This window comes from Drosophila simulans, chromosome 3L (genome assembly GCF_016746395.2).
Source record: "Drosophila simulans strain w501 chromosome 3L, Prin_Dsim_3.1, whole genome shotgun sequence".
Classification (NCBI taxonomy): Eukaryota; Metazoa; Arthropoda; class Insecta; order Diptera; family Drosophilidae; genus Drosophila; species Drosophila simulans.
In genome coordinates this window covers 10,454,956-10,482,906 of record NC_052522.2, presented here as the reverse complement: position 1 = coordinate 10,482,906, position 27,951 = coordinate 10,454,956, and the positions used below count along the sequence as shown (strand labels likewise).

The 27,951-nt window shown below is 42.0% G+C and overlaps 3 protein-coding genes across 4 annotated transcripts; all 3 read right to left on the bottom strand.

Annotated features, from left to right (window-relative positions):
• Positions 1–55: 55 nt before the first annotated feature.
• LOC6737568 (dual specificity protein kinase splA) lies at positions 56–24,389 on the bottom strand. Of its 2 annotated transcripts, none has more exons than XM_016171283.3 (9): positions 23,756–24,389; positions 3,505–4,383; positions 3,152–3,443; positions 2,255–2,365; positions 2,086–2,187; positions 1,823–2,021; positions 828–1,760; positions 659–760; positions 56–513 (listed from the first exon to the last, which is right to left on the bottom strand). In XM_016171283.3, exons 2-9 carry the CDS (start codon positions 4,341–4,343, stop codon positions 329–331), a joined length of 2,763 nt encoding a protein of 920 aa, XP_016031357.1. In that variant the 5' UTR covers positions 4,344–4,383; positions 23,756–24,389; the 3' UTR covers positions 56–328. The 2 variants fall into 2 exon arrangements, with proteins under 2 accessions (XP_016031357.1, XP_016031356.1); XM_016171282.3 differs by having other exon boundaries at positions 2,255–2,341; positions 23,756–24,388.
• Positions 24,390–24,677: 288 nt separating this feature from the next.
• LOC6737567 (1,2-dihydroxy-3-keto-5-methylthiopentene dioxygenase) lies at positions 24,678–25,763 on the bottom strand. Its single transcript, XM_002084364.4, has 5 exons — positions 25,543–25,763; positions 25,384–25,461; positions 25,194–25,321; positions 24,946–25,039; positions 24,678–24,886 (listed from the first exon to the last, which is right to left on the bottom strand). Exons 1-5 carry the CDS (start codon positions 25,663–25,665, stop codon positions 24,749–24,751), a joined length of 561 nt encoding a protein of 186 aa, XP_002084400.1. The 5' UTR covers positions 25,666–25,763; the 3' UTR covers positions 24,678–24,748.
• Positions 25,764–26,128: 365 nt separating this feature from the next.
• On the bottom strand, positions 26,129–27,661 carry LOC6737566 (ankyrin repeat and MYND domain-containing protein 2). The gene is made up of 3 exons (XM_002084363.4): positions 27,326–27,661; positions 26,479–27,252; positions 26,129–26,418 (listed from the first exon to the last, which is right to left on the bottom strand). The coding sequence occupies exons 1-3, from the start codon at positions 27,530–27,532 to the stop codon at positions 26,176–26,178; spliced, it is 1,224 nt and encodes a 407-aa protein (XP_002084399.1). The 5' UTR covers positions 27,533–27,661; the 3' UTR covers positions 26,129–26,175.
• Between the last annotated feature and the right edge of the window lie 290 nt (positions 27,662–27,951).

Sequence of the window (27,951 nt, the reverse complement as noted above, 5' to 3'; positions counted from 1 at the left end):
CAAATTAATTAAAATATGTAATGCAGTGGTTAACAAAAAGGAAAACTACTAACAATTATGTTTAGATCGGCTCTGTTTTGCTTTCATCCGTTTTGTATAATTATGTATAATTATTGTTTACAAGTAGCATAATTAATAGTTACGTGTATATTTGATGTTGGTTTCTTATAAATTGTTTGTTTTTTTTTTTTTTTTGTTGCTTCCGTTTTGTTAAAATTATAAAATTACCTAATCAAGAAAACCATCATAATAATAGTTGTTACTGCTGCTGTTCTGTTTGTTTTACGTTTCTGCCTGTCAATTGTAATCTACGTTAGTTGGATGCCTTTTAGGCCTTCCAGTTGTTCTGCCGACTGCCGCTGGCCCCACTTTGCTGCTGGGGCGGAATCATCTCCAGTAGATACTGGCGCTGCAGCTCCGCCGCCCGCTGAACTTCCGCCATGCTGTTCGAGCTGCTCGAATTCTTCGCCGATCCGGAGGATGAGCTGCTCTTCTTGTTGTTATTGTTGAAGGCTAGCGGAAAAGGAATGGAAAGAGCATTACATTAGTATGGAATCCGCTACGATTATTTGAAAATTATTGGAGATCCACCGACTGACTGAGCCGCATTCCTGGTAGCCAGTTATGAATTTCCCAGTTAAGGCCATTGACATCTCACCTGCCACTTGTGCCGCCTGCGCCATGGCCATTTGGTAAGAGTACAAAAGCGGTGCGAACTGCATCATATGTTGCGGATTGCCACCAAGTCCTTGTCCCAGAGCTGAAAATAAGTATATACAGATAAGTTAAATGTTACCCAAAGCTAAATGAAAAATATAATAACCCACCTCTAAAGAGCTGCTGCTGGAACGCCTGCATGGCTGCCGCCGTGGCAGCTGGCGAGGAACCGCTCAGTCCTGCCGCCGGATTAGCCGAACCCGTCGATGCTCCGCCAAAGTTACCCAATCCTCCCAGCGCAGCCAGATTGCCCAGCTGGCTGAGGTTGCCCAGATTGCCAAGGTTGCCTAGACTGGCCAAGCTATTGATGTTCAATCCGCCCATGCCGCCAAGGGCACTCAGATGAGCAGCCGCCGCCAGCGTGGCCGCCGAGTATTTGTCGTAGTTTTGGGCCTGCTGTTGCGACTGCTGGTCCCGCTGCTGCTGATCCCTTTCCCGCTGATCGCGCTGCTGTTGCTGCTGCGACTGGTGGTGATGATCGAGTCGATCGTTGCGGGAGGATCTCGAGGATGTAGTCGGCTCATGGTGATGCGCTGGCGACGGCCCAGGACTAAGGATACCCGCCTGCTGAGCGGCAATAGCTGCTGCAGCGGCGGTGGCTGCCGCTCGCGAGGATCGCGATCCCCCAGATGACGGCGGTGGTGTGGCTTGACTTTGTGGTGGCGGTGGCGTTGGACGCGGTGTCGCTGGTGTCGGCGTCTGGCATTTGGTGGGTATCACCGTCACCGACGGCGGCAGATTGACCAGTGCAGCAGCCGCCGATGCATGCGACGCCTGCAGCTGTTCCCGTTCCCGCTGCATATGCGACGACGAGGAATTGCTAGACACCGCGGAGACGGACAGCGAATTGCCGCCACCACTCGATCCATGGTTGTCCACCGGCGAGGGACTGCTCTGGCTGGCCAAACGCTGTTCGATCTCCTGCTCCTGCTGCAGCGCCTTAACGAAGGCCTGTTTCAGTCGGTTGGTGTGCTCCGCCTTGAGAGCCTTCTTCACATTCGAGGTGACGCACTGCTCGCAAATCACCTTGGGATCTTTGTTGGCTGGAAGTAAATGGGTTCGTTAGATTGCTTATCACAATTATTAAAATGCAGTGCACACTTACTCTGCTTCTCCCACTTCCACACGGGTGTAAAATCAATCTTGCACTGGGCACAACGGAATGGTGCTGCCACAGCATTGGCCTTCTTGTTGACGGTCAGATAATCCACAACGGTTTCCAAACCAAGAAGATACACAAAGTCCGTGTTGCTGGGATTGGGAATGAAGTGCATCTCTGGCGGTGGTGGCTTTGGTGGCGGAATCTGCAACAGATACTCCAGTATAAAACCAAAATATCTTAATTTTCCTAAGCACTTTTCCACTCACCTGAAGCAGCGTCTTTTCCAGCTGCTTGCGTAGCGCCATTTTAGCCGCCGCCTGTCTTTGAGCTGGTGTCTGGGCATCTTCTCTTGGCGTGGAGCGATCATTCTGCCAAGAAATAAGTTTATTAATCTTTCCGTGAATGCATTTTCTTGTTGTTTTCAGAAGGACTAACCTTCTGATCGTTGTGCTGATTCTGATGCGATTGGGACAGTGGTAGCGCCGGCGTGATGGAAACAGAATTGCTTATGGTCCCAGGTACCTTCGAATTATCCGAAATATTAGGCTGCATGTTTCAACGATTTGGTTGGGTTTGGTTTTTATTTTTTAACAGGATAGCAAATACGAATACAGAGCAAAGTTGAGTTTTTAGTAGTCGGGTGATTAGTTCGACGAGAGAAATGAAAGAATATTTAGTGCCACTTGCACGAAGTCACCTCGGTTTTTGATAAATCCTCATACAGAGGCCGACTTCGGTTTATTTTGACAGGTGAGTAGTGTTGGGTAGCAATGTTTGAAGTGTTGTAAAATTGTTTGTGTTGGATAGTGTTAGGCAGCTGGATTTATCGAATACCTTTTCCAATTAGAAGTTAAATTTTTATATACAAAAAGCTTTTGAGGTATTAATGGAAGTCTTTTAAATGTTTTAAAAAATTTCTGACGCCATGAAATGATTAGCTACAATTTTATTGCGTTCTGCAATGTATATTAAATAAATAAGACATTTTTACTTAGTAATTTTTCTGCAGGTAATTTAAAATCGAATGTCACAACAATGCATTAATCGAATATGAATTTAACTAGTACCTTTTTAATTAAACTATATTTTAAAATACAAACATTTAGTGCTGCTTTAATGTGTTGACCATTGTTAGTATGTTAGTTTTAAATGTGTATTGTATTGGTAAGCGTGAGTTTTTGTGTTCTTCAAGTGTTTGGAATACATGTTTGGTTGTCGAAAATGTTTGTTTGCTTTGGTGGATAGTGAGTTTGCAGTGTCTTTGGTGCTTTTGGGCAAAAGGTGAGAGAAAAACTCGGCGCTTACGGCAACGATTACATTACAATAACTCACATTGCGTGGTTTCAGACTGGAGGGCGGCGCCGATGTGGGCGTGATGGTCACCGATGGCGTGATGGTGAGATTCGGCAGGTTGGTGCGCGGCGGCAAATTGCTCGAGCGGTGCGATGAGGAGGTGGCGGGCGTGATGGTGGTGCCGGCGGCCAAGGTGGCACCAGCGGGCAGCGATGATCGTGGCGGCGGCAATATGGAGTTGCTGCCGCTGCGATGTTGGCCGCTCAAGGCGGCCGCTGCAATGGCCGAAGCAGCCGCTGAACTCGAGCTGCCCGTTCGACTGTTGGTGGCGCTGCGGATTGGATATCATGTTATTAGTAAGATGAGGAACATGCTCCAAAGTATATACGAACCTTATGCTCACTGCCGGTCCGCCGCTGCCGCTCAAGCTGCTCCTGCTGCCTTTGCTGTGGGCAGGCAGGGGTACCGCCGACGTGGGCGTCACACTCAGCGATCCCTTCGAGGTGAGGGCGGCGGGTATCGCCGACAGCGGATTGTTGGGCGATACGCTGGTCGGCGTCACCACCAGATTCTCCTTCATCACCTGCTGCGATTGCTTGAGTTTCTTGAGCAGCATCAGTTTGGTCTCCTCATTGCGCAGATCCTGCCGCAGCTTCCTCAGACTCTTCTCGCGCTCCTTGAGCTCCGCATGGCTCAGCTCCTTGATGGGCACATACGGGGGCATCTCCTCATCATCCGTCTCCGAATCGATGTTCCCGTTCTGCTGACGGCCATTGGTGCGAGCGGGTAGTAACACAATGTCCGGTGCCTCGGCATAGGATTTGGGTTCGGTTCGTGGTCGCAGTACTCTACGCTGAACCTTGTTCTCATCCTGACCGCCGCCTATGGATCCACCTGTCGCACCTGTGACACCTTCACTGGCGTTAATGCTGTTGTTGTTGTTGTTATTGTTGTTTGTGCTGGAGCTATTGGTGTTACTGCTACTGTTGTTGTTGGTGGTGGTGGTGCTGCTGCTGTTGGAGTTGGTGTTACTGCTATTGGAGGTGGTGCCATTATTGGTCGCCGGCGATGCTGACGGAGTGATGGTCAGACCAGCATTGTTGGCCGTCAGCGCACGCAGATCCCGATTACTGAGCGCCGCCGGAGGCGGAGCCGGCGTTATGGTCAACGCCGGGTCACGACCGGACCCCAAACTCAAGTCGACCACATCGTCGACCTCCATTTTGGCCATTTTCGCTCGTCGCGTCGTCGTGATTCTGTATGTTGATCAACTGCAAGGAGCCAGGAAATAAAAACTTATTAGTTAGGTTCAGATGTGTAAACATTTGTTCTTGGAAAACTTTAATTTAGTTTTGTGTGCTTAAAAAATAAAAAGGATATATATGCAAAAAAAAATGTTTTCCCCTTTCTAGTAACAAGCAGAAGAAGGAGCTGTGTTTAAATAGGGGTTAGGGGGGCGTGGCCGGAAAAGAGAATTTTGTGGCCGGCCTTCGTGTCTTGCCAAGGGTTGAATTCGGGTTTCCTTTTCAGTGTTTTTATTTTTATTCCCGTTTTGTTTTCCTTTCGCCATAACGACACTTTGAAAGCGGAAGTACGAATGTCTAACCCCTAAATGTGTATCTGTATCACCTTTTCTCCCTTTTCCGTGCTGGTAAATAATAAAGATATCCTGATTTCAATTTATTAAGGCGACGACCTTGTTGGGGAAACCGATACAACCATCCATTCTCGAGCCAAAGATAATGAAAAATGAAAAGAGGGGAGAAAGCTGCACTAAATCACAAATCAAATCGGATTTGATCGCAGATATCCCAAGTGTAAGTGGATTTGGGGCGCTTGTGTGAGTGTGAGAGCAGTAAAGCGAAAAATTTCTTTCGATTCGGACATTTTATCTTCCACAAACAAGTCACGTTTTCGATTTAACAAATTTTCGCATACAAAGCCGCTGGTTTTGCGGCTGCAAGAAAATTTACATGAAAACTGAGCTAGTCGGTGGGCGGAGAAACGTGTAGCAGTCGCCGATCGCTAAGAGGAACCCTGAACTATCGGTAAGTCACTAAAACTAACTAGCTTAATTCCGATTAGTTCGTTCACTCAAAGGTACTTCAGTTTTTAAAGTTCTTTATTTTTTTTTAATTTGTGAAATCTTTGAACTTCACACACTTGAGTGTTCACTCTTTCAAGTGTTAATGGTGACAAAATTTGCATAAAAGGCGGTTCGAAAGACAACACAAATTCAAGGCCATTTGGTGGTTAACGGGTTTTTGTAACAAATTCGCTTTTCCGAACACGCAATCGTGTTTTAGTGAGGCTCCACTGTACATAGTAGCAGAATAACTAGCTGAGATCCAAACCAGCAAAAACAGGCACACACAATCGCAGCCGAAGCACAACAAAAACAACAACAGCTAACCGACACGTGAGAGCGAGAGGTGAATAAACCTTTCAAGCAACTTGAGCTGCACCAAAGCACAAACAACAAAGCCCAGCAAATACGACAAACATTCACCTGCTGCCGCTGCTGATTTCGTAAAGCGCACACAAACAATATCAAAATGTCAATAAAATCAGTTTAACAAGACTCCATCAGCGATAAAGAAGCAATAAGCGTCACAATTAAAATGAAATATACATAAACGTAGCATCGTAAAATAAATACATAATTCATTCGAGCAGGTGGCAACCCTGGCAAAGCTGAGCTTGAAGATGAGGATCTACACTTTTGCAGATTTCAGCCGAAGAAGAGCGAATCAAATGGCATACATAATTACACCGAGTTGGGGCAAAGAAAAAAGTGAACAACAAAATATTAAACAACTTGGCATTGTTGTCCCCAATGTTGTATAAATTAACTCGCTTTGAAAGCTAGCACACAAACAAACACGCACGCTTACTCGTTCGTTTTTCATTACTTTTTTCTTCCCTCCGCTCTTTCTCTCGCCCCCTCATCCACAACCCATCAACGTGGAAACGGCGGCTGTCGGCAGAGTCTCGTTACTTTCGACACTTGTGTCGTCATCAGATTGCGCTGCCCGCTATCAGTGCACAGTGGGTCGCATTCGCGGGGTGTACCAGATAATAGGTGGCAAAGCGTGCTGTGCGATAGTGGGCGACGATAACGTCGAGCGGAGGGGCTACAGTGGTCAACAAGTACAGCGACCTGAACAGTTTTATTTTTTTTTTTTTGATTTATTAGATAATCCATTATTTACTGGCAATTTTAAGTGCCTAATTTATGCAGATAGTTTCTTTGTGCGATTTTATTATAATCCTTAAAATGATATTAATTAATATATTTATATTTAATAATATCGCTGAAAATCTATATTTAACAATTATTTTTAAAAGCCTGTTAAAATATTTATTCAAAACAAATATTCAAAAAAAAACAATTATTTCACTGCAATTGCTGTTAGCCAAGTCCCACTGTGCCTCGAATTTGTTGGCCTGTGTGTGCGAGTTAATTCCACAGCGCGAGATTGTGTATGTTTGCTTGTCACAATGTGTGAGCTTGTGTGCTTTGATGATTGTCAGCTATTCCTTATTAAATTAATGCAAACATTTTTAAATTTTTATAGATGCTTTTCAATGCTGGCGACCATTATGCGTGATGAGTGCCACTTCACCCCCCTTGGACATGGATATGCTTACCGCACCCCTTACCCTTTAACCCCTGGCCGCCTGCAAGGGCGAAAAAAGCGACTTTATCGATTTGTTGCGACGTTTGGCATTTGTGTGACTATTATTGTGCTTAATAGCGCGCTAAATGTGCTTAATTAGCGTTTGTGAGTTGCTCTGTTTGGGTTCACAATGGGTTGTGGGATATGCGAGTATTGGATGATCTTGGGCGGTCTCTTGGGAACAGGTGTACCCAATGCTCAAGTTCAAGTTTAAGGGTCGTTGGCAGCACAGAAGTGGTAATATACCGATTTTCCAATGCAAATTCGATGGGATTTTACGGGGATTACACCGAAGATATCCATATCAAAGTGGTCAAAGGCGATATTGGGGTTATATCAAAGTGACCAAAAGGAGATAAAAAGCGGATGGGGGGAAACGAACTTAGAGGCGAATGACAAGCGACGACGACGCAAACAAGCAAAAGAAATAAGGTTAAATCAAAAGTACAGTTGTGTACATAGCGCGGCCAGCAGCAGCACCAACAAAAGCAACAACAACAACGGCAACAGCAACAGCAACAGCAACAACAACACAAACAAAAGCGAAGAGCAACAGCAAAGCAAGCGAAATGTGTTTGAGTGTGGCTGCGGTGAGAGCGACAGAGAGAGCGCTAGCGGCGAGAGCGAGAGGAGGAAGCGGGAGAGAGCGAGAGTAAGATGGAAGAAGAGAGCGCACGTCGCACACACGAGAAATGAGAGTAAGAGGAGAGCGGGCGGCGGATTTTGGGGTCTGGCCACCCAAAAGCACCAACAACACCCCCCTCCACCTTCCATACCACCCACAATCACCACGGTTACACCCACCCAATCTCCAACCCATCGATTTGCATATTAGTTTGTTATCAGCCTTGCAGATAAAGATTTAAATTAAATACTTTCTTTATATTGTAGAACTATGTATGTTCATTACGAACCAGTCATACTTTGATTACATTAAAGAACCATAAATATCTTTAATCTATTACTCTATTAAAATTATAACTTTCAAGATTCATAGCGCACAACGTTTGCCGATTTCATACGTACATACATATGTACATACTTACACATATCTAAACTCATATAAGAAGAAAAGATTTATAAGCACTTTAAAACCTTAATCTACCCACTTTTTCTTCTGGCAGCCCACTAAGATTTGTATATTTATTTTCATGCACTCATAGAATAGTAGTAAAAAGTTGCTGTTTTGCAATATTATCAATAGAGCCCAAGGTCTTTGTCAATAACTCTTGCACAATCTTAATAAAAGCCCAAGAAAGTCTGTCTGAATGTTTATTAAAAACCGCCTGTAGGCTTTAATACACCTAAAAGTCATTTGGTGGGACAGAATAAAAACGTTTTAAATTATCAAAAGGCAAGACGCAGCTTAGCAAACAAACATTTATATCGCCACGTTTCGGTTCGACATTATAAGAAATGCGCATATCTTATATCTTATGCCATTGTACATAGGCAGCGCGTCGGGGGAGGGGAGGTTGCGGGGGGTTGGAGTGCACGGGTGTACGAGGTTTAGTTGAGTGGATCGCCAGGGGTAGGGAGGAGGAGGAGGGGGGTAGGTCTCTGCTTGGCTGCTGAGAGAAAAAGCGAGAGAGCAGGCGAAAGAGCACGACTTGTTGTACATGGTTTGGGGTGGAGTGGGGTGGCGTGGAGTGGGATGGGGTGAAGTGAAGTGGGCGGGGGGCGGCGGCAGTGGCGACCGACCTTCGTACATATTTACTCATCCATGCTGGGATTTGGAATCGGAATTGGGAGGGTGGTTTATCGGGTGCTCAAAACACAATCCCAAACCCAAAACCATACGTAGGCCATTCGACAACTGCAGTCAAGTGATGTCATCGAAAACTATAGAGAACTATCGAATCGCATCTAAAGAGTTCCATGCACTGGCTGTTGCACCATAATGCGAAATATGCACTGGTACCTAAAAACCAATCCTTAACTAACAACCTCAAGTTACAAATCAAGTTACTTAAAGTTAGTTAAAGTCAAGTTAGTTAATAATAACCCAAAAAGAATTATACGATACTTGCGTATGCGAATGGGTCAACAATATCAAGAAAAATGAATCAGAGTTTCATATACTTGCTATAATAGACATATAATGCTAGCTATAGGAACTGTAATCTAGAATATTCCAAGATAACTAAAGAACTGGACTGTCTATTTCCCATTGCTCCGAAATCATATTGCTTATCTCTCACAAAATAATGCCTAAAAATCTATACAAGCAAAGTAGTTTGGAAAATGTGCCATACTAAACTAATCTAATCGAAATATCTGCCTTATATTCTTTCAATGCAGCTCTTAAAAAGGGCTTTGCTAAATATTTCCCATTTGATGCAATTAACTTAAGTGCTCTATGATAGCTCCCTAAAAAAAAAGCACACTGTACCTCGTCGCTTTTCTCGTTGCGTTTATTTATAACAACCGATAAGCAGAATTGAGCAATTCGCTAGCACTGAAAACAGCGAAACAAACGACTATGTACACAAAAACCAAAAGTTCTAAATGGGTTAACTGAACATTGGGCACAAATTAATTGCCTGCACTGTATGACAAACTAGACAGAACAAAATAAACTGAAACAGATTCTTTACATTCTGATTTGGTTTTATTTTCCTAGCTTATCAGTTAAGTATACACAAAATGAAAATGTCTGCTGAGTAATTGGCAAGTTAAAAAAAAAACTTTTGTGGGGGGTGTTTAACAGCTGTTTTTCTTCGTGCTCTTGACCAGTGTTGCCAACTAAATAAACAGTAAATACAATACATAAGGAGCAATAGCAACAATGCAAAGACAAGCTAAAAATTAATGACTTTCAAACTGGTTTTGTTTACTGTTGCTGTTGTTGTTGTGAAATGAGAAGAAAAAATTGAGCGGCGAAGAAGAAGCAAGGTAAGTCGATGCCAAAGCATCATTTAATGCTTTGTTCGCCTCTGTCGTCTGTAAGAAAAGCTGTTTCTACTTTATTTATAATTCAACATATTTTGTTGTTCTCCAGAGATAAGCTTTGCACGCGGAAAACAGATGGAGAAAGTGTATCAAAACTACAATGACAATTGTCAATCTGAGCAGCAGCTGTTTAACTAACTTTATATAGGGTAACCCTGCACTAACCAAATAAACCTAATATTTACCTACCTAAATCCTTTTTTTTCTTACAAGTGGTAACCCTTTAACTTGATAACCATTTTAAATAAAAGCAAACTATACCTTAATCAATTTACAAATAAAGATGGTTACCACATTCAATATTTCAGTTTTATAAACTAACCAAACTTTAACAATTTACATATCATGTCAATTTGCAATTTTGCCCAATTGCGCAGGTAGGGGTTATATACAATACATGTATACGATGTTATATATAAATATTTGATTGCATATATATGGCGAAATATGCAATTGCCCACCTCTCCACTCTTCTTCTTGTTCACGCTGCGTCTTTGCTGTGTTTACTGTTGTTGTTACTTTTGTTGTACATAAGCAGTCCGATCCATGAATGTGTATGTTGTTTTCCACTCACACTCCCGAATTTCACATAGGCAATGGGTTCAACTTGTATATGAAACCAAACGACCGACCGACTCTGCCGACGTCGCTGCCAACGTCACCGTCTCTGCTTTTGTCTATCCAACCATGCGCCCCTCCACCCCTCTGTCATTCTTTGTGTACGTGTGTGTGTGAGTGAGTGCTAGTACACCTGGGGTCAATAAATTGGGAGTAAGCAATCGACTTCAATTAAATTGGTTCATAAAGTCGGGTGTTAATTTTTCCTTAATCATTTATTTATCTTAAATTTTAATTTGTCAAAGTATTATCAATTAGTTCTAACAAAATAATTAAATATTTAATAAATAAATAATTTAAGCTTTTAAGTAAATATATTTACTTTAAACACTTAAAACTTTTAATCATTTTCTCGTGCTCTTTAAATTGCAATAGACTATCCTAATTGGTTGCCCACGAGTGTGCAGCATGTATTTTATGGCATTCGGTGGCCGTTGACTGTTTGGCTGAGAAACGGCAAGGCAAAAAGGCAACCGATCTATTTATTACAATTCAGAATTCACAATTCACCCTGTGCAGCGTGTACATCATTACGCATTTGCATTTGGCACATTTAAAATTTCAGCGTGCTTAATTCTTGCTGGCTTCCTGGTTTTATTTTGCTGGCGCTTTTTTTCTTTACTTTTTGTTATTTTGCTCGCCAAGCAATTGACGCCTGCACTTCGAATGCTTTGGAAAAATTCCACTTAATCAAGCAAATTACCAACGCGTTGCTATGCTTTTCTCATGTTTTTTGTTTTTGGCTATTTTTAGGCTTTGTGCTTTACCTTTTTTCGGTTTTTGGTTATTTGGTTTTTCGGGTTGGCAAAACAAAGATGGCATGCTGCACGATGGGAATGAAAATGGAAATGAGAGAGAAACGTTAAGAAGCGTTAAGAATAACCCCGAAAAGTAACGCGTAAAAGCAGCGCCCAAAAAGAAATAACAAAAACCAGTTAGCCGATACTTTTCTCTCGCGCGGACACACACACACACACACACACACACACACATGCATACACGTGCGCAAAGTTAACCTTTTTTTTTATGACATACTACGATGATAAGTGCGAAAAAAAGCGGAAAATATTCGTGAATTTCATTCAATTTTGCGGAGAGATTTCAGTTTCGTTTGCCATTAGTAAATTAAGTGAATATATCAGTCTATAAATAAGCTTATCAAAGTCATGGCATTGCAATAATACTAAACTTTAGCCTTGAACTAACCACCACAAATGAAAACATGCCAATATACGAGTATATATAAAGCGGGACCTATATAAATATGCAAATGTTGTTTTTTTTTATTTTATTCGCTTATGTACACAGACGTATTAGCTTGTAATTGTATCTTAGCACGCGTTTTTCGCCTGCAAGCTGCATGCTCGGTGGGACAGGTCCCAAAGTCTTTAATTGTGTAGTCGAGGGGTACATACTATAGTACATATACATATAGGTATATATATACAAGCCGCCTATCAATCCGCATAAGGTGTGTATAGAGTACGTTCTCATAAAGGTATGTACATATGCGGAAACAGTGGGGCGAGCAACCTTCGAGATACAAAATTTTAGGAATTTATGAGATACTTTCTACCTGCTCACTTAACATCTGCTAAAAGTATCTCAACTTAATATCATACGAATAAAACTGTAATATATCTTTAGTATATTCTAAGATATCTACGTAGCTACTTAATTTCCCACGAAGTTGGTATTGTGGAAAGGCACTAAGAACATGTGATAAAGAAGGTTTAGTAACACAAAAAAATCCCATTTTAATAAAGAATGTTAATGTTTTAATAATGTTAATATTAAGCAGCGAAATATTCCATGCCTGTTTTTAGATTATACGTATGATTCAATATTGCAAAAAACCATCTAAGCAACCAACCCCTTTTCCATTTATCGAACGACCACTGTTGAGATTATTTACTCAAGCCAAGCGGCATACATAATTACATCTGAGCCACGTCACTTCCTGCAAAGAGTCGCAGCAATACCGATAAGTAGTATCCCCACCAATCTCAAGATTGGCTATTTGGCAAATCGAAACCTTTTGGATCTGCTAGGTTCGCTTGGCCATGTGCGATTGAATATATGTACAATATGCAGTCTTGTCCAAGTACTTGTACATTTGTCTGTGCATATGCATGGCGTATAAAAATAAATGTCAGCGAAAAAAAAAAAAAATGGAAAAAGAGAAAACATTTTTTCTAGCTCTCTAGCTGATAAGCAGGGCGACACTTACAAATTTGTATGTACAACACATATACATGCACACAAACGGACCAAGTACATAAGTGTGCGTGTGCTTAGGGTCTGAAGAGTACGTAATACTTTCAATTTGACTGTTGTTAGGAGGGCTGATTCACAGTTTTCATCTTAATCTGGACAGATTCGTTTGCCTAGCTACTACTAAACTTAAACTAAACATAAGGTTTATGACAGATTTGAGGTATTTCTCAGAAACAATACAAATATGTGGTTATATAAGTTTGATTGTATACATGCACATGTTCATTCAAATTTATTTAGGGACTTGTTATCAGTACATTCAAATAGTATCTAAAAATAACCTACATATATGTATATGAAATGTTTGGCATTCTATAACCAAACTCTTGATCATCCAACTTAATCAGTATTTAATTCAAGTTGAAAGTATCTATAAAGTATCTACAGCACCATCTTGTGGTATCGCGTGTATCTTTATCTGATCTTGGCGAATAAAATAGTATTCAAGGTCGGTGAACTCCGCATGAAAAGAGAAATCGCTGGATGCAGCCAAATAACGGTAACGAGCTAAGTGATGCTGCAACTACAGCCACTAGTCCGAGCACTAGTGGCTGCCACTAAAACTAGTATTAGTTGTGCTGCCTTCTATGTGCGGCACAATTCCTTTTTTTATGCGCTTGTTCTTATTTTTGCACTTAATGACGTGTAACGAGCTCGCGCGCGTGTTTTGCGCTCTCTCTCGCTCTCTTTATATATATGTATATACATATGTACACCATATAAATGGCCAGCATACACACAAACATATGTACTAGTGGCTGGGTTGTGCGTGCGAGGGAGATGGCGCTCTTTGAAAATAAACAGGTAAAAAAAGGTAAGCCAAAAGAAATAACAACAAAAAGTAGCTTTGCCACTTTTTTTTTTTTAGCCGTCTGCCTTTTGTTTTTTCTCGTTTTTTTGTTTTATAATTTTTTTCTTGAGTGAAATGATCGTCAGCAAACAACAAAATTGGCCTGGCGGTTTTTCTTCTTCTTGTTTGTGTTGGCCAACAATAATTATCGCCGATACCTTTTAAATAATTAGTCAGCAAGAGCTGACCATGAAAAATCAGCACAAAGTGAGGAAATCAACGTAGGCTTTTGCAAACTGTTTACAGCAGCGCTTTATCTTTCGTAAGGTAAACAATACATAATGTACAACGCAAGTACGTGCATTGAAATTAATCACTAACAATTTTCAGTTTTCAGTTTCATTAGAACTGTGCTGCTAATTGATAATTACTACCATGTTTCATTACCATTGTATTTGCTTAACAGGTTACAGCGGTTATTATAGCAGTGCATAAATCGCTAGCAATCAAATATGGTAAATAATAATATAACTTCGGAAGTTTCGCAACTGTACTTCATTTTCCATACCGCTGCAACTTTACGACCATGACAATCGTAAATAAGGCCATAAATAATAAATTATTCATAATCAACGATGGCAACTCTGTTTTAGCTTTTAAAGATAAATAAGAAGCATTTTCGAAAAACAATCGACAGAAAAGTCATTTAAACGGTCAATTGCCTCAAGCGGCCAAAAGCAAATGTCCGAACGAGAGGGCGATAGCAGAAAAACACAAAAACCAAACACAAAACTAAATGAAACTGAGAGGCAATGCATAATGTGCGAGAAAGGGAGGGCGAGCACTGTGCGAGAGAGAGAGATAGAGAGAGAGGGGGCAGAGCAGCTGACAGCTGCCCATTTAAATAGCAGCGAAAAAACTGCAGGTCGACAATGAAAATGTATTTTACGGCCAACAGGATGTATTTAATAACAGATATCCTAACATCTTCTAAGCATAAAAAAACAATTATTTTTATATCTAAGTAATAAACTTTAATCTTGAAAGTTTATACGACTATGCAATTGATTTCATTATGTATGAAGAATATTTTTTTAATTGGTAATGCACAAGTAATTCTTTGTAATTGGAGTATTTGGTATATTTCCCAACAAAGATTTATGTTTTTAACAAAAATAGATAAATATAAAAGAAACAACAAATGCGTGGAATATAGGCCATTTAAGCACGTAATCCAGAGACAAGTGAATAGATACTTTCCCATAAGATATGAGATAAGTATCGGGATAAGTATCTATCTAAGCTACACCAAAGCAACAGCAACAATCACAACATGTGAGTTATGATGAATATTTAGCAGCTGAGTGTTGATGCCTTTCAAAACTCTTCAAATGTGCTTCAGTATCGGCCATTAAAAAATGTTAACCACATCGGGATGTGCATAAATTATAATTTACCGAAGCGCAGCAGCCCCAAGATGTCGAATCGGCGGAAGAAGAAGAGCGGGCGGGAGGTTGACGTATAGGTGGAATCGGGGAGAGAAGGCGACAGACCGATACAAAAAGCGAGAGAGAGTGAGTGCGAGAGGAAGCGAGGGAGCGAGAGAGCGAGCAGCCTTATATACACGGGCATGGAATGTTTGCCTGTGTGCACACGCAACACACACACACACACATAGATTCCGCCGTTTGGGTTCTACTTTCGTGTATATATATATACACACACCATATACCATGTACAGTGGGCACCACTATGTACAGCTGTGTGTGCAAGCATCGGGACAGCTAATCAGGCAATTAAAGAGCCACCAAATAGCCCAAGCAACAACAAATGGTTTCAAACAAAAAACCAAAAGAAAGAGAAACAATTTGAAAACTGAGGTGGAATCGACAATCAAATGTGCCAGCAGCAGCAACGGAAAAAACTTTAGCATCAACTAGTTATAATGCTGTTTGTCATGTTGCAAGAACCGTCGATGGAAAGCAACTGCTTTGTTGTTTACATAATGCTTGCAAAATTAAGAAAATCCCAACGATTCTCAGAAACAAGCTGGGTTGTCACACGCAGACAGTGGGTGATATTTTCTGCTGCCCCGCCCCCTTTTTCGAGTTCAAACACCCACCCGTTGCCTTAACCAGCAAATGCCACGCACTTTCCACGTATTTCAACCACCGAAAACAGCGCAAAAAGCAGCAAGAATAACACGTATTTGTTAGTTAAGCTGCACGACTAAATGATACCGGTTATTCGTTGTTTGTTCTGCAACCCTTACACATATTCAAATATTAAAAAGTACAAACAGCAAGTGATTATAATAACTAATCCTTGTGGGAAATCCACCAAACCAATCGTAACACTAAATTTATTTAATGAATGCATTTTCATTAAAGCTAAGAACCAATTTAAATCATCTATTATATCCTATTAAAATGGATTAGTCCAAATAATTAATTCTTTTGCAGGGGTGAACTGATTTTAAATACATACCCATATGATATGTTTTAATTAAGGTTCATGAATTACGAAATAAAAAGGGAAAATTGTATTAAAAGTATGAAATATTATAGAGATCTTAGTCAAACTTACACATATTTTAATAATACTACGAACAATTAGTTTTCTAAAATGGGTATGACTAGTTTCAAGAAACTCTTCTCAAAAAAACGTTGGAAAAGGCTTCCCAAGTTGTTCTTAAGTTTTCATGATAATAATGCAACCCTCGAGTAAAAAAGAGCCATTAGGAAACAAGAAGAAAAACAGATTCGACAAGTTACTTCACTTAATGCGGTTCCCCCGCCAAGGGGGAGGGGAAAATCCGCCGCAAAAGGGGGTTGGGAAAAACCCAAAGTGGGCGGCTGCTGTTCTAGAAACTTTTCGCGAACCTTTAAAATGGGCTTTAAAAAACGAGAAAGGAAGGAAGGCAGGAAGGAAAAGAGCGTGGAAAGCCTTTACGTCTGGGCTCCCTTATTCGCCACCCCTCCCCCCCCTGAGGTTATGCCCACATAGCAACACAGCCCGATGCCGCCACCCCCTAAAAACCCTCCACCCCCTCCTCCCCTTTTGACCTGTCTGTATGTTGGGTAACTTTTTTTTTTTTTTTTTATTTTGCCCGCTTCTTCTTTTGCCTTTTGCCCTAACACAAAAATGTGTATCTAGAAATATTTTATGCAGGCAACTCTTCAGCGAGGGGGGTGTGGGGCATTTGGAGGGGGTGGCAGATAGGCGAAGTGGGTGGGGTTGGTGATGGTTCAACCCCCGCAACCCCGGCACCCAACAATGGTCGCTGCTCTGGTTTCAGTTGTTGGTGTTATTGCCTTTGGTTTTGGTTTTGGTTTTGGGCGTGTTTCTGGTGGCACAAAACTATGACCGAAAATCGGGGTGGGGAATGTCGCTACCTCAGCACACATATAAATCTTTTCACGAGACATACAGTCGAACTCCCATAACTGCGACGTGTCGAAACAACTTTGGCAGGAAAATTCAATCAAATCTGTCATCATAACTTAAAAACTTTTGTAATTGAAAACTTCGAAAAAAACACACATCTCAATAAAGTAAATATGCACATTTTACAGAATGTAAATGTAGTATTACATAATAGTTTAAGCAACATGCTGCAAGTATTTGCAATTGAAGTATAACTTTTTGACCAACTGAACTATGCCTAAACTAATTCAAATTTAAAGAAATATTTCCACATGTATGTAATCCCTGAATCGCCCTGAAATGAAAGTGCAGATGCTAGTGGTTGGAGCTATAGAAGTGGAGCTGCATATATATATAAATATATATATATTGATATACATAGACGGCACATCAAGACACATGTCCACATAATTGCCAAACGCGCAAAATCGAAGTGGCGACCGGCCCACTCCACCCTAAAATTCGCCACCCCCAACCACCCACAAATGCCCAAACGAAGCAACCCAAGCCACCCAAACCACCCAAACCATCTAGCGCCCAACCCCTCGGCTTAGGATTACTCACCAACAGTCTGCATTTGCAGGTGGGTGGTACAGTTGCGCTTTCAATTTATAGTTGGATTTTCGGTGGCCTGGGTAGACTACTAAGCCAGTTTCATAAATAATTGCAGAATATTGAATTTTGAGGTGCCCAAAGCCCAGGCCAAAACAATTTCCCCAACTGCCAATGATATTTGCGCTAATTGCCATTGCCGTCGTCGTTGGTATTTTCATTAAAATTGCGTAATATTAATGGTCGCTCGTATGCAGCGAGTAGTTTGGGCCTGGGTCACTCACTCGCTTTACTCTATGTGGCTAAAACTAATTTCCCGTCCAAGGTTTCATGTTCACACACAAACCAAACGAGCAGAGTAGCATCAACAAATTCGGATTTTCGGCATTACAATTTGTGGAAATTTGCATATTTTTGGGGGGTGGTGCTGTGACCCCGAATCACCCGAATCAACGAGAACGAATAAACCATATTCGCTTCGACCTGCAGCAGCAGGCAAGTTCAACGATATACAATGGTGTAGGCATATCATCGCATAGATTACGCAACTATTCCCAGGATATCGCCAGGAGCTGCAGAGGGAGAGGGGAGGGGTTTTGCGATGAGGTGAAGGGAATGGAGTTGGTGGCTTCACACATTCGCGGCGACACATTTGTGCCACTCGACTCCACAAGGTACCACCACCGGCGTAAGCCACCCACACACGCTGGCCACCCGAAAACGGTAGGAAATCCACTCAAGCACAGCGAACATGGGACCACCATTCACCACCACATATAGCCATCCGACCACCACCCCCTCCCTTAGTTTTGTGCACCCACCAACTACGCCACTGTACAGCTGGTATCAAAATAATAACACGGAATACCCGGCCCATAAATTAGGAAAGCCAGGTTATCTTCCATTTAAATCGGTAGAGTTTGCTTGAGCTTCATTTACTATTTTCCATATATGTACATATATTAGCTCTTATCAGCAAGCTTCCGAGATAGAGTTCACTTTAAGTATATGTAGCTTCTTAGCAATCAAGCAGATTTCAAAGAAATTTAATAGAATTCTATTAAGAAACGCGACTTTGGCAAAGGAAATTCTTATGAAACTGTGCATATTATAAATCAAATTAGAACAAGATACAATATTATGTAAGTACATAACTAAGTACCGATAAATTGAATACGAATTGGTTACTTACTCACATAAAATGCTCAAAAGTTTATAATTTTCAAGTTATTTGCCAAACTTTAAAGATTTCTCTCATTTGAGCGATGACATTTGCTATAATCTCGACCTCAGCTGTGCGTAGGCCTTCGTTGGGCGGCGATTCGGGGGGTGGTGGTTCATCGGATGATGCTGCTGGCTCCTGCTTCCGCTGTTGTTGTTCTTGTTGTTGCCTTCGTTTTCGGGTAGCGACGAGCCCGGATATTATATGCATACTTGAACTATGCGAGGAAGGAAGCCAGGCGACCAGACCAGCATCGCCAGCAGCAGGAGCAGCAGGAGCAGAAGGACCCCTTCTGTCGTGCCATTCCCAATGGCCCCCTAGACCAGCCCCACCACGCCCCCCTTATCCTGTTTTGTATATGTATCTGTTTTTGCATGCTCCTCTCTCTCTTGCTCGCTCTCTGCCTTATGTGTGTGTGTGTTTATATACATGTGCATGCACAGCTGTACCGTTTCGGGGCATTTTACAGCCACAGAGCCGCCGCCACAGACCACCCGGCCACCACCCAAGCACCACCCACAGCCAACCCCGCACAGGACCACCCACAACAACAATGCAAAACGTCTGCATTTCAACTAACGCCACCCGATACACAAACAAACGTCGAGGGGAAAGGGCTCCGCACAGCCCCTCCCTTTTCAGCCACCCCCTCGAAAAAACCAACAATCCAACCCACCCACTCAACACCCCCCCACCCATCCACTGCAGCAGCAGCCATCTCATATTCCCATAGTTGTTGTATTCTTCTTCTTATTGTTGTTGTTGTTACTGCTGGGGCTGCCGAAAAAGTTTTATACATAAGCGGAAGCTTACGAAAATCCCCCACCCAGCGAGGGGAAAAAAGGGAAACCCCCTTGAAATGCCAGAAAAACAGAACTCATTACAAAATCAATAAGTTAATTTTACTTTTTTTTTCTCTCTCTTACTTTAGCGTGCACTATTTACGTGACATTTTTATGACAAACTTCCTGCATATTAAATCAATAATACTTTAGTGAACAAAGTTGGGGCAGCGTTTTCCACCAATTAGATCTTAAATAAAGTAGTTAAAAAAGAAATCTCACTAGTTAATAACACAGCGTGCTTTAAATTTAAGTTGCTCGGCCTTCTTGGTCGCGAATAATCGATTTATTCAGCAGCAGCAGCGCCAAAGTTAAAACCACCCACTCAGCCCCAACACGAAAGCAGAAAGGGGATACCATAAAGAATATATGTATAAGTGAAGTAAAAAAAAAAAAAACAACCGAAGAGACAGGAAAACAACTTCCCGAAAATAAGGGGGAGGTGTGGAAAATTCGTTTTGGCTAAAGGTTGGGCTAAGGTGGAAAGTATGGAAAATCCAAATAAACGAATTCCTTTGGCTCGCCCGCCCTCTGACCTTTTCACTCCGCTGGGGGATTTTTATTAAAATTCTTAGACTTATTGCTAAAGTATTTACAAGAATGCCATGATTTATTGTTTATGTTCTTGGAAAAGGCATAAATTCTTCGTACGAATGCATAGCACATTTGTACATTTTAGTAGCAATATCTTTGAGTTTACTTAGACAGACAAAGAGTATGGTGTTCTTTGCATCGATAGGTGACCGAATCTTCCCTGGCTTCTGCTGTTATCGTAATCGCCATCACAATCGCTCTTGAATCGCTTGCGAACTTTGATTCATTGTTCTCGCTGCTTGTTGTTGCTGTTGCAGCTGGGCTTTTGTTTTACTTGTCAACAGAGAGTTTAGTTTGGTGCATCGGCTTGGGCTTAGGTACTGCAGAAACCCCAACCCCTTCGCCACCTCTGGCAGCAATCACCCTCGAGCCCTCGCCCTCCGCCCTCCCTCTGCCCATCCAAACAAAAACAACAATGCTGCGGACGCTGCATGCAACTATTGAGGCATGAACATGCAATTTATGTACCTCCGTATGTGCATATGTACGTATATACCTACGAACTATGAAATACAACAACAGCAGCAATAAGCGACTGTACTTTTGATATAAAATCCACTACACTCCACACTCAACACTCGCCATACATGGGAAAACCAAACCAAACACACACACACACACACATTTCCGATGTGTACGTATGTATGTATATAGCACCGAAAATACCCCCCATCGCCCACCACCCACCGCCCACTTTTAGAGACACCCACTTGGAGTGGAAAGCTCTGTTTAGTTTTAGTTGCGCTTTAAACTGCATTTCGGCTTGCGATGCCTTGTTGTTGCAAGCTGTACATAGAGCATTGCATGAGTGGCGACAGGGGGGAGTGGCGGTGGGCTGTGTTACTTGTGCAGCAAACGAAATAGAAAACACAACTGCAATATGTTTGCTTCCCCGGAATGCAGAATGGAATAGCCAGAAAACACAGCTCCACTTGCATTGCATTCGGCAGATTGAGCCCAAAAAACAGACACTACACCCGAAACATGCCCAATTGCCAACCAATTGCAGTTGTCATCTAAAAATTGCAACTTTTACAGAAGCCTATCTATATGCATTGGGTGGTAACAACTTTGAAATGGACTGACTTGTATCAAAAGTTTCGATGAGCATGGGAAAACCAAAAGAAATCGATTAGAAAACGGGCAGTTGTGAAAGTTATGTGAGCAATTAAACAAATTGTTAACTTAACGCTATTTTAGCTTTTGCCACAAACTAACCTATCCTAACTATCATAACTTTACATTGATGTACATTGAAAAGAAACCATGTTAAAGTTTATGTGCTTGTAAGCATAAGTAGTACTTGCTGAACTTTTGACCCCTTTAAGCGAAATTAGATGAAAATTTCAGATATCGATATCAAGTGCCAGGGGTGGGGGAGAGAGGAAAATGAAGTGAAAAGGGGCAGGAGAAACGAGGAAGAGGAAGAGGAAGAGCGCAGCGGTACTGCAAAGCCGTCGACTTTTGTTGCTCCACTTGCACAAACAAAAACGCACGAAAAGACGAAAAGAGAATTTCGGCTATCGAGCAAGCTCCCACAAACACACACACACACACACACCGGCAAACTCACCTGCAAACTCAGGTAAATCGACGCGCGCGTGTGTGTGTGTGTGTGTGTGCGGGTGAGTGGTACCTGTGTGGAGCTGACACGGCAACAAACAAAGGTAACGCTAAAGCCAAATCTACAGCGATAAATCTAGAAACCGGGCATTCTAGTTCCCAACCTACCAGATATATTTTACCTCTTTCGATTCAGCACTTTTTTAATGGCTAATTGGTTGGGGCTACTAATTATCAATTAATTACATTACCATTTTATAGATACTTACTATTTGCATTCTATTTGATTTTGCGTCATTGAAATTCATAGAAATTCAAAATTCTTATTAATCATTGATTTTACTCGCCAAAGATAAGCATTTCCATAACTACAAACTAATTTTCTTGAATTGAATTGAATTTGCGATGGTTTAATAGTTTGTGAAATAGGTTCAGCGAACTTTTAACTCCTCTTAACTTTCGGATTTCACCTGATCCGCTGTGAACTAGTTCACATTCTAGCCACCCCTCCCCCACCCACAGAGCAACCAAAGCAACAACAATTGCAATTACAGCAACACCAACTAAACTATTGCAACAAAAACAACAACAACTACTAGAAATGCGGGTCTGGGTCGTAAAATCGAGACCAAAAGCAGAGAGCAGAGGAGCGGAGAGAGGAAGAAAGGCGAAGAGAAGTGCAAAGCGGTGGCAGAGGATGTGGAGACTCGACGAGACATCGAGAATGCAGTGCACATAAAGAATGCCAAAATAAGTTTAAAACTAACGACGAACCGGGTTTTAGTGCGTGCGTCTGTATGCGTGTGTGTGCGTGTGCTTGTGTGTGTGAGCGAGACAGCCAGCAAGGTGGTTTTTTGTATGGCTGTGTATTTGTATTTTGGAGCATGCAACATTGCCGAAAAATGCGTGCGCTGCGGGATGGGAGAGAAAGAGAGAGGGGGGGGGACCTCCAAAAATGAGAGAACCGAATGGGAAAGAGAGTTGGCGAAACAAGTGCATTTCTGCATGAGTGTGTGTGTGCGGGGGGTAATTTTCGAGAACTTAACAAGTGTTGCAAAGCTCCAAAAGTGCGTGCGGGTAATTAGCAAGCATAAATATGTAAAACAGAAATCAAATACAAAACGAATGGGGAAAAGTTCATTAACACAGTTAACATAAAAGACCGCCAACAAATCTCATTCATAAGCGAGAAATGTGTGTATAGATAACGGGAACGGAAAGAAAAAAACGAACAGCGGCGACAACCCCTTCCGATTATAAAAAGGAAAAACCGCGGCAACTCAGTCGAGCGACACAGGGAAAAAAGTAGCAGCTGAAACAAGCTCCTAAGCATGGCGTCCCAACAACAACAGATAAAAGCTGTAAAAATTGTCAATATAGAAGAAAGAAAGCCAGGCAGGCAGCAGCAACAACAACAATAACAGGGGGCGCAGAAGAAGCAGCAGCAGGCTTTGGAGCTTTGCGAATAATGCGCGAGAGTTAAAGAAGAAGCCGCCAACGCCAACTGCGACGTCGGCAGAGCATTTTTAACGAGCCGAATGACAAGCGCACACAAACAGAAACACCAACACACACAACGGCACTTATGCAGATGCATACAGTCGAGGGCGGAACCGTAGCAGTAAGATCAGCTCATAAAGATTGATCAAATTAATAAATTAAAATTATAAATTTGGGTTAAATAAAGCAATGGAAACCTATTGAAGTGTTTGTTAAAAGTAGTAATTAATATTATTATTAACTTTGATTACAAAACATATACGTATTTAATTCTAGTGACAACCATTAAGCTATCGTACATTCTATAGTTTGTTTTAATAACCAACTTTTGTGTTTTATGACTTTTCTTAATTGCCACTATTGCATTGACCTCGATTGTCCAAACACACACACACGCACGCAAGGAGGCGCACAGATGGGCGACATGCATACGAGACGCCGCAGCAGCAGACCGGTTGAGGTTAAATTGGATAGTGGCAGTGAGAGAGAGAGAGAGCGGGGCGAACGAGAGAGAGCGATTGGAGATGGAGCATACATATACATATTGAATTTTTCTTCTTTGGCGTAATGAAAATTTTAGCACTGTTTTGGGGCAAGAAAACGGGGGAAAAAAAATAGAAAACTTACCCGCGTGTGAAAATCCGTTAGTCGGTGGCGTCTCTGCCGCTGCGCTGCTGCTGCGGAACTCCTCTCGATTTTTCCAATTTCGCATGCACAAAACTATATGGATTTCACTTAATTAAATACACTGCTTATGTACCACCTTATATATGCACTTATGCGTTGGTATGTATGTATATACGCCTCACCAACACACTTGCAGCACACGCTCTGCTGACGTCGACGCCGCTGCCTTTTTGCGGCTACTTTTCGAAATATTTTACACGCACTGCAGAATATACTTTGTTTTATATAAATATTTTTGTTTGTCTTATACTTTGCTGTAAACTTTATACGCAATTTGTTTACTATTTCAAAGAGAGAGTGACACACACAAAGACACAGACACACACAGATAGGCCGCTTTATGCACTCGTGTGCGGCATTTTATTAATCCACGTCGATTTGTTTGTAAATAGATAACGATACGATATTGTATTGTATCCGCCGAATCCACAGATAACGACTCGATTTAATTTGAATTGTGCTTTTTCGCCGCTCCGCTCACGCACACTACCTCACACACACAGACGAGACCGCGTAGCACGTCCGAACGATCCGAGAGATGAAAAAGTAAAAAAGTGTTTGTTTTGTTTTCCTCCCTAGCGATGGCACGCGCATCGATGTTGGCTCGATACTTTCGCTGGCGTTTGGGATTTTATACTTGCGCTGTTTTTTCTCTTCGGCGCTGGCACGGTCATACCGCGAATTGTACTCTCTGAGATTCGAGTTCGAAAGTACGTTTAGCATGTGCAGCAACCAATTAAGAGATAACATTCGAAATTAAGTTTTTGGCGGGTTTATTGATATAGAAATAAGACTTTGAATTCTACATTAAAACTAAGTTAATCAGCGAAAACTGAGGTTTAAACAAAGAAAACGTTGAAACTATTTATTACGCTTAGCGATTTTTTATTTCAAAATATCAAACTTGATAGTAAAAGATAAGATTAAGGGTTTTTAAACCTTATTGAATTGCACAAAGTTTTCCGACTGATGCTTGATGTACGATTTGCGACAGTCCATATCATCAGCAGGACGATTGTGTGGAGCCCAGACAGGTTCGCCCACAAAATAGCGACGAGTTCTGATAAAGTTCTAAGGAAAAACAATACATATAGTTTAAGTTTGTACATAAGATTGTCAAAATAACTTACATTGGTATCCAAAGTAAAGCGGTGATAGATGCCAGCGGGTATAATGATCAGATCTCCCTTCACAACCTTAATGCGCAACCAGTTGTCCTCATTGCTATAAAGAATAAATAGTTTTTCGTTTTCAAAACGATTTCAAAAATTTTATTATTGTGAGGAAAAACTTTAGTTATGATCAGTAAGAAGAACTATTTAGTTGGAAAAATGTGGCTGGGATACTATAAAATGCGGTGTAAATAAACAAAACTTACTCGCGAACATCAAAGTAACCAGATCCATCCAATATCAGGCGAATTTCCTCATCCGTGTGCAGGTGTTCGGTGAAAAAGGCTTTCAACTTGTTGGCATAGTCTGGAAGGCACTTCTCCGAGCAGGTGATCTGTCATAAATCGAAGTTTACTTAGGTTCGTTGGTTGTTTTTTAAGGAAACACCGATCTTGCCTCATCATCGTAGGTGTAGCCACGTTTTGCCCTCAGTTCCGTGAGGGTATTATCGCTCTGGTACTCGTCCGCGTTGATCTGCAAATGTGAATGATCAAGATAAGCTCGCCCCCAAGGTCACTTGAGGTTTACAAAGTCGCAGTTTCGCTTTTCACTTGCCTTAAAGTATTCCACGCCGGTCTTCTGGTACAGATCCTCCAGTTCCAAGTAGGCAGGCGGATTGCGGTGGTGCTCCAGGCGCTGATCGGTTTCCTCCGTATCCATATACCAAACCTGCACCATTTTTGGACTGTTTTAAACGGGTTTTCACGAGCAACTAGCAACAAATAGATTAAACAAGAAAAATTCAACGGCCATCAGCTGTTCGTTTTCGAATTTTCGAACTAGATAACAGACGCTCAGTCGAATGCCGCTAATGCTGTTAACTTAACATTCGAGAATGAATGCTGTTAGCTTATTATTCGAAATTGTGCTATTTTAAAAACTACCTTTTTGAAATATTCGATTTGAAAACACAAAATAATCATATTTTTAATAACCTTCAAAGTTTTTGTTTTGATTCAATATTACTCTTTATTATTTTAAGATATATATAAGATTTTTGGGCAGTTTAATTTTTGTATGTTTTGACTTTAATTGAATCTGTGACGTGCAATTTTGCCTCTCGGTTCTATTATCTAGTTTAATTTTTGTAGTCAGCTGACAGTTTGGTACTAACAATCATTTAGTACGCGAAAATGCTAGGTTTCTGGTTTTATGTTACATTTATTGACGTTACAAAGAAGCACCGGATTACGCAGTCAGTTTGGACAGCTCCTCGCGCAGCTCGGCAGTGTCAATGGCTCCCTTCGCTTGCGATTGCGGCTGGGCTTGGGCTTGGGCCTGGGATTGGGCCAGGAGGCGGGCACAGCTCTTCTTGTGCATGAACCAATGCAGCCGCTGGCACTCGCGATCGCAATACTGCACCGCCTTGCACTTGGAGCACTTCTTGTCCGGCTTCTCGGCGCCGCAGGTGCTGCAGTAGTTGCCCTCGTCCTGAAAATTGCATTTCCAGATTAGAAAAGAATCATTCGATTATGAGATCATGAGACCCACCGTAATCCACCTCATCCCATTGATGGCATTTCGCAGGACAGTCAGTGCTGGTGGTGCATCTTTGGCGCCAAATTGCGTGGCGATTTGCCGGAAGATGGTGCACTCCCTCACTGGAAACTCCCTGGCGCACTCGCGCAACGTGTATTCCACATAGTCCAGCTGGCCCAGCTTGTTCTCCTTGAGCACCCGCTTCACAAACAACTCGATGAAATCGTTCTTGTTCGCATCGCCCGCCTCCTCGCCACCTTTCTCCTTGTGCTGCGCCTTGAACTGCTCCTCGCAGCGTATTAGTTCGGCCAAAATCCAGCCCTGATAATGGAACTTGAAGGCCAGCAGCTCGTTGAGGTCATGCGACTTCTGCATCTCCTTTTCGCACATCAAAGCCAGCGTCTTGCGCAGACTGGACAGGATCCTAAGTAGTCCCAAGGACTGCACATTCAGGGCAATCCTCACGGGATGCAGGTTGATTTCGGTGACAAAGGCGTGGAACGATTTGAGTAAGCTGGGTGGTATATGCGGCTCCGTCTGCTGGCCATGCACTTGGGTGTAGTACTCCAAGCTCGACTGGGTCACATAGTTGTTGATGGTCTCCACACATGCGTGGTTGCCCACAAAGGCGGCCATTTGGGCGGCGGTCCTGTTGACACTATTCAAGCTGCCCGGTTTGATGCCCGCATCCAAAAGCAGCCGGCACACATGTGTATTGCCCGATAGAGCAGCGAAGTGCAGTGGCGTATAATCAGCTCCATGCTGATTGAGGTTTACGTCGGCACCCTGTGGAAAAGAGGCGGTTAGTACTATTCAATGTTTGGAGCCCAAGCGGTGGTTGGCTGGCAGATGTACCCACCATGTCCAGGAGCAGCTGCACCGCCTCGCGGTTTCCCTTGTAGCTGGCGTAGGCCAAACACGACATCCCGGTGTGGTCCACGAAATTAACATTCCTCACTCCGCCCAGCAGCTGCTTGAATCCACTGGTGTCGTTCTTGGCCAGGTAATCCAGCAACTGGCGCTGCACGTCGTCCAGCTGATCGATCTTCTTGCTCTCCTCGGTCATTGTGGTTCGATTGTTTGTTTTTGTTGGGTTTTTTCAAGTGCTCTTCGGAAAATGGAAATCAAGAAAACTCCACTGTTTTCGGCGTGCTTACAGCGATAGTGGCGGCGTTTCGCAACACTGTCCGCCGGTTGGCGTGCGATATATCGTTACAATATGGTACAATAAGAAACTAATAGATGGTACAATAAGAAACTAATAGAAATAGCATATGTACCTTGAGTTTTACAAAATCAGAAAACATGGAAATTGGCATGCATATATGAAAAAATTATAGGAGACAAGTTAGAAAGAATATAAGTATTATATTCTTATATTTTTTTGTATTGTTATATTATAATAGATAATACAAGTTTTTTAAGACATTTTAGTAAGTTTCAGTTAATTGGTATAATAATTTAATACTTAGAAGCTGTTTCTTT

Coding starts and splice junctions, on each gene's coding strand:
- LOC6737568 (XM_016171283.3), bottom strand. CDS start 4,343: ATGGCCAAAATGGAGGTCGACGATGTGGTCGACTTGAGTTTGGGGTCC. Junction 3,444..3,504: donor GGACCGGCAGTGAGCATAAG/GTTCGTATATAC, acceptor TCCAATCCGCAG/CGCCACCAACAGTCGAACGG. Junction 2,022..2,085: donor TGGAAAAGACGCTGCTTCAG/GTGAGTGGAAAA, acceptor TATCTGTTGCAG/ATTCCGCCACCAAAGCCACC.
- LOC6737567 (XM_002084364.4), bottom strand. CDS start 25,665: ATGGTGCAGGTTTGGTATATGGATACGGAGGAAACCGATCAGCGCCTG. Junction 25,322..25,383: donor GCTACACCTACGATGATGAG/GCAAGATCGGTG, acceptor GATTTATGACAG/ATCACCTGCTCGGAGAAGTG. Junction 25,040..25,193: donor GGTTACTTTGATGTTCGCGA/GTAAGTTTTGTT, acceptor TATTCTTTATAG/CAATGAGGACAACTGGTTGC.
- LOC6737566 (XM_002084363.4), bottom strand. CDS start 27,532: ATGACCGAGGAGAGCAAGAAGATCGATCAGCTGGACGACGTGCAGCGC. Junction 27,253..27,325: donor TGCAGCTGCTCCTGGACATG/GTGGGTACATCT, acceptor TCTTTTCCACAG/GGTGCCGACGTAAACCTCAA. Junction 26,419..26,478: donor ATGGGATGAGGTGGATTACG/GTGGGTCTCATG, acceptor TGCAATTTTCAG/GACGAGGGCAACTACTGCAG.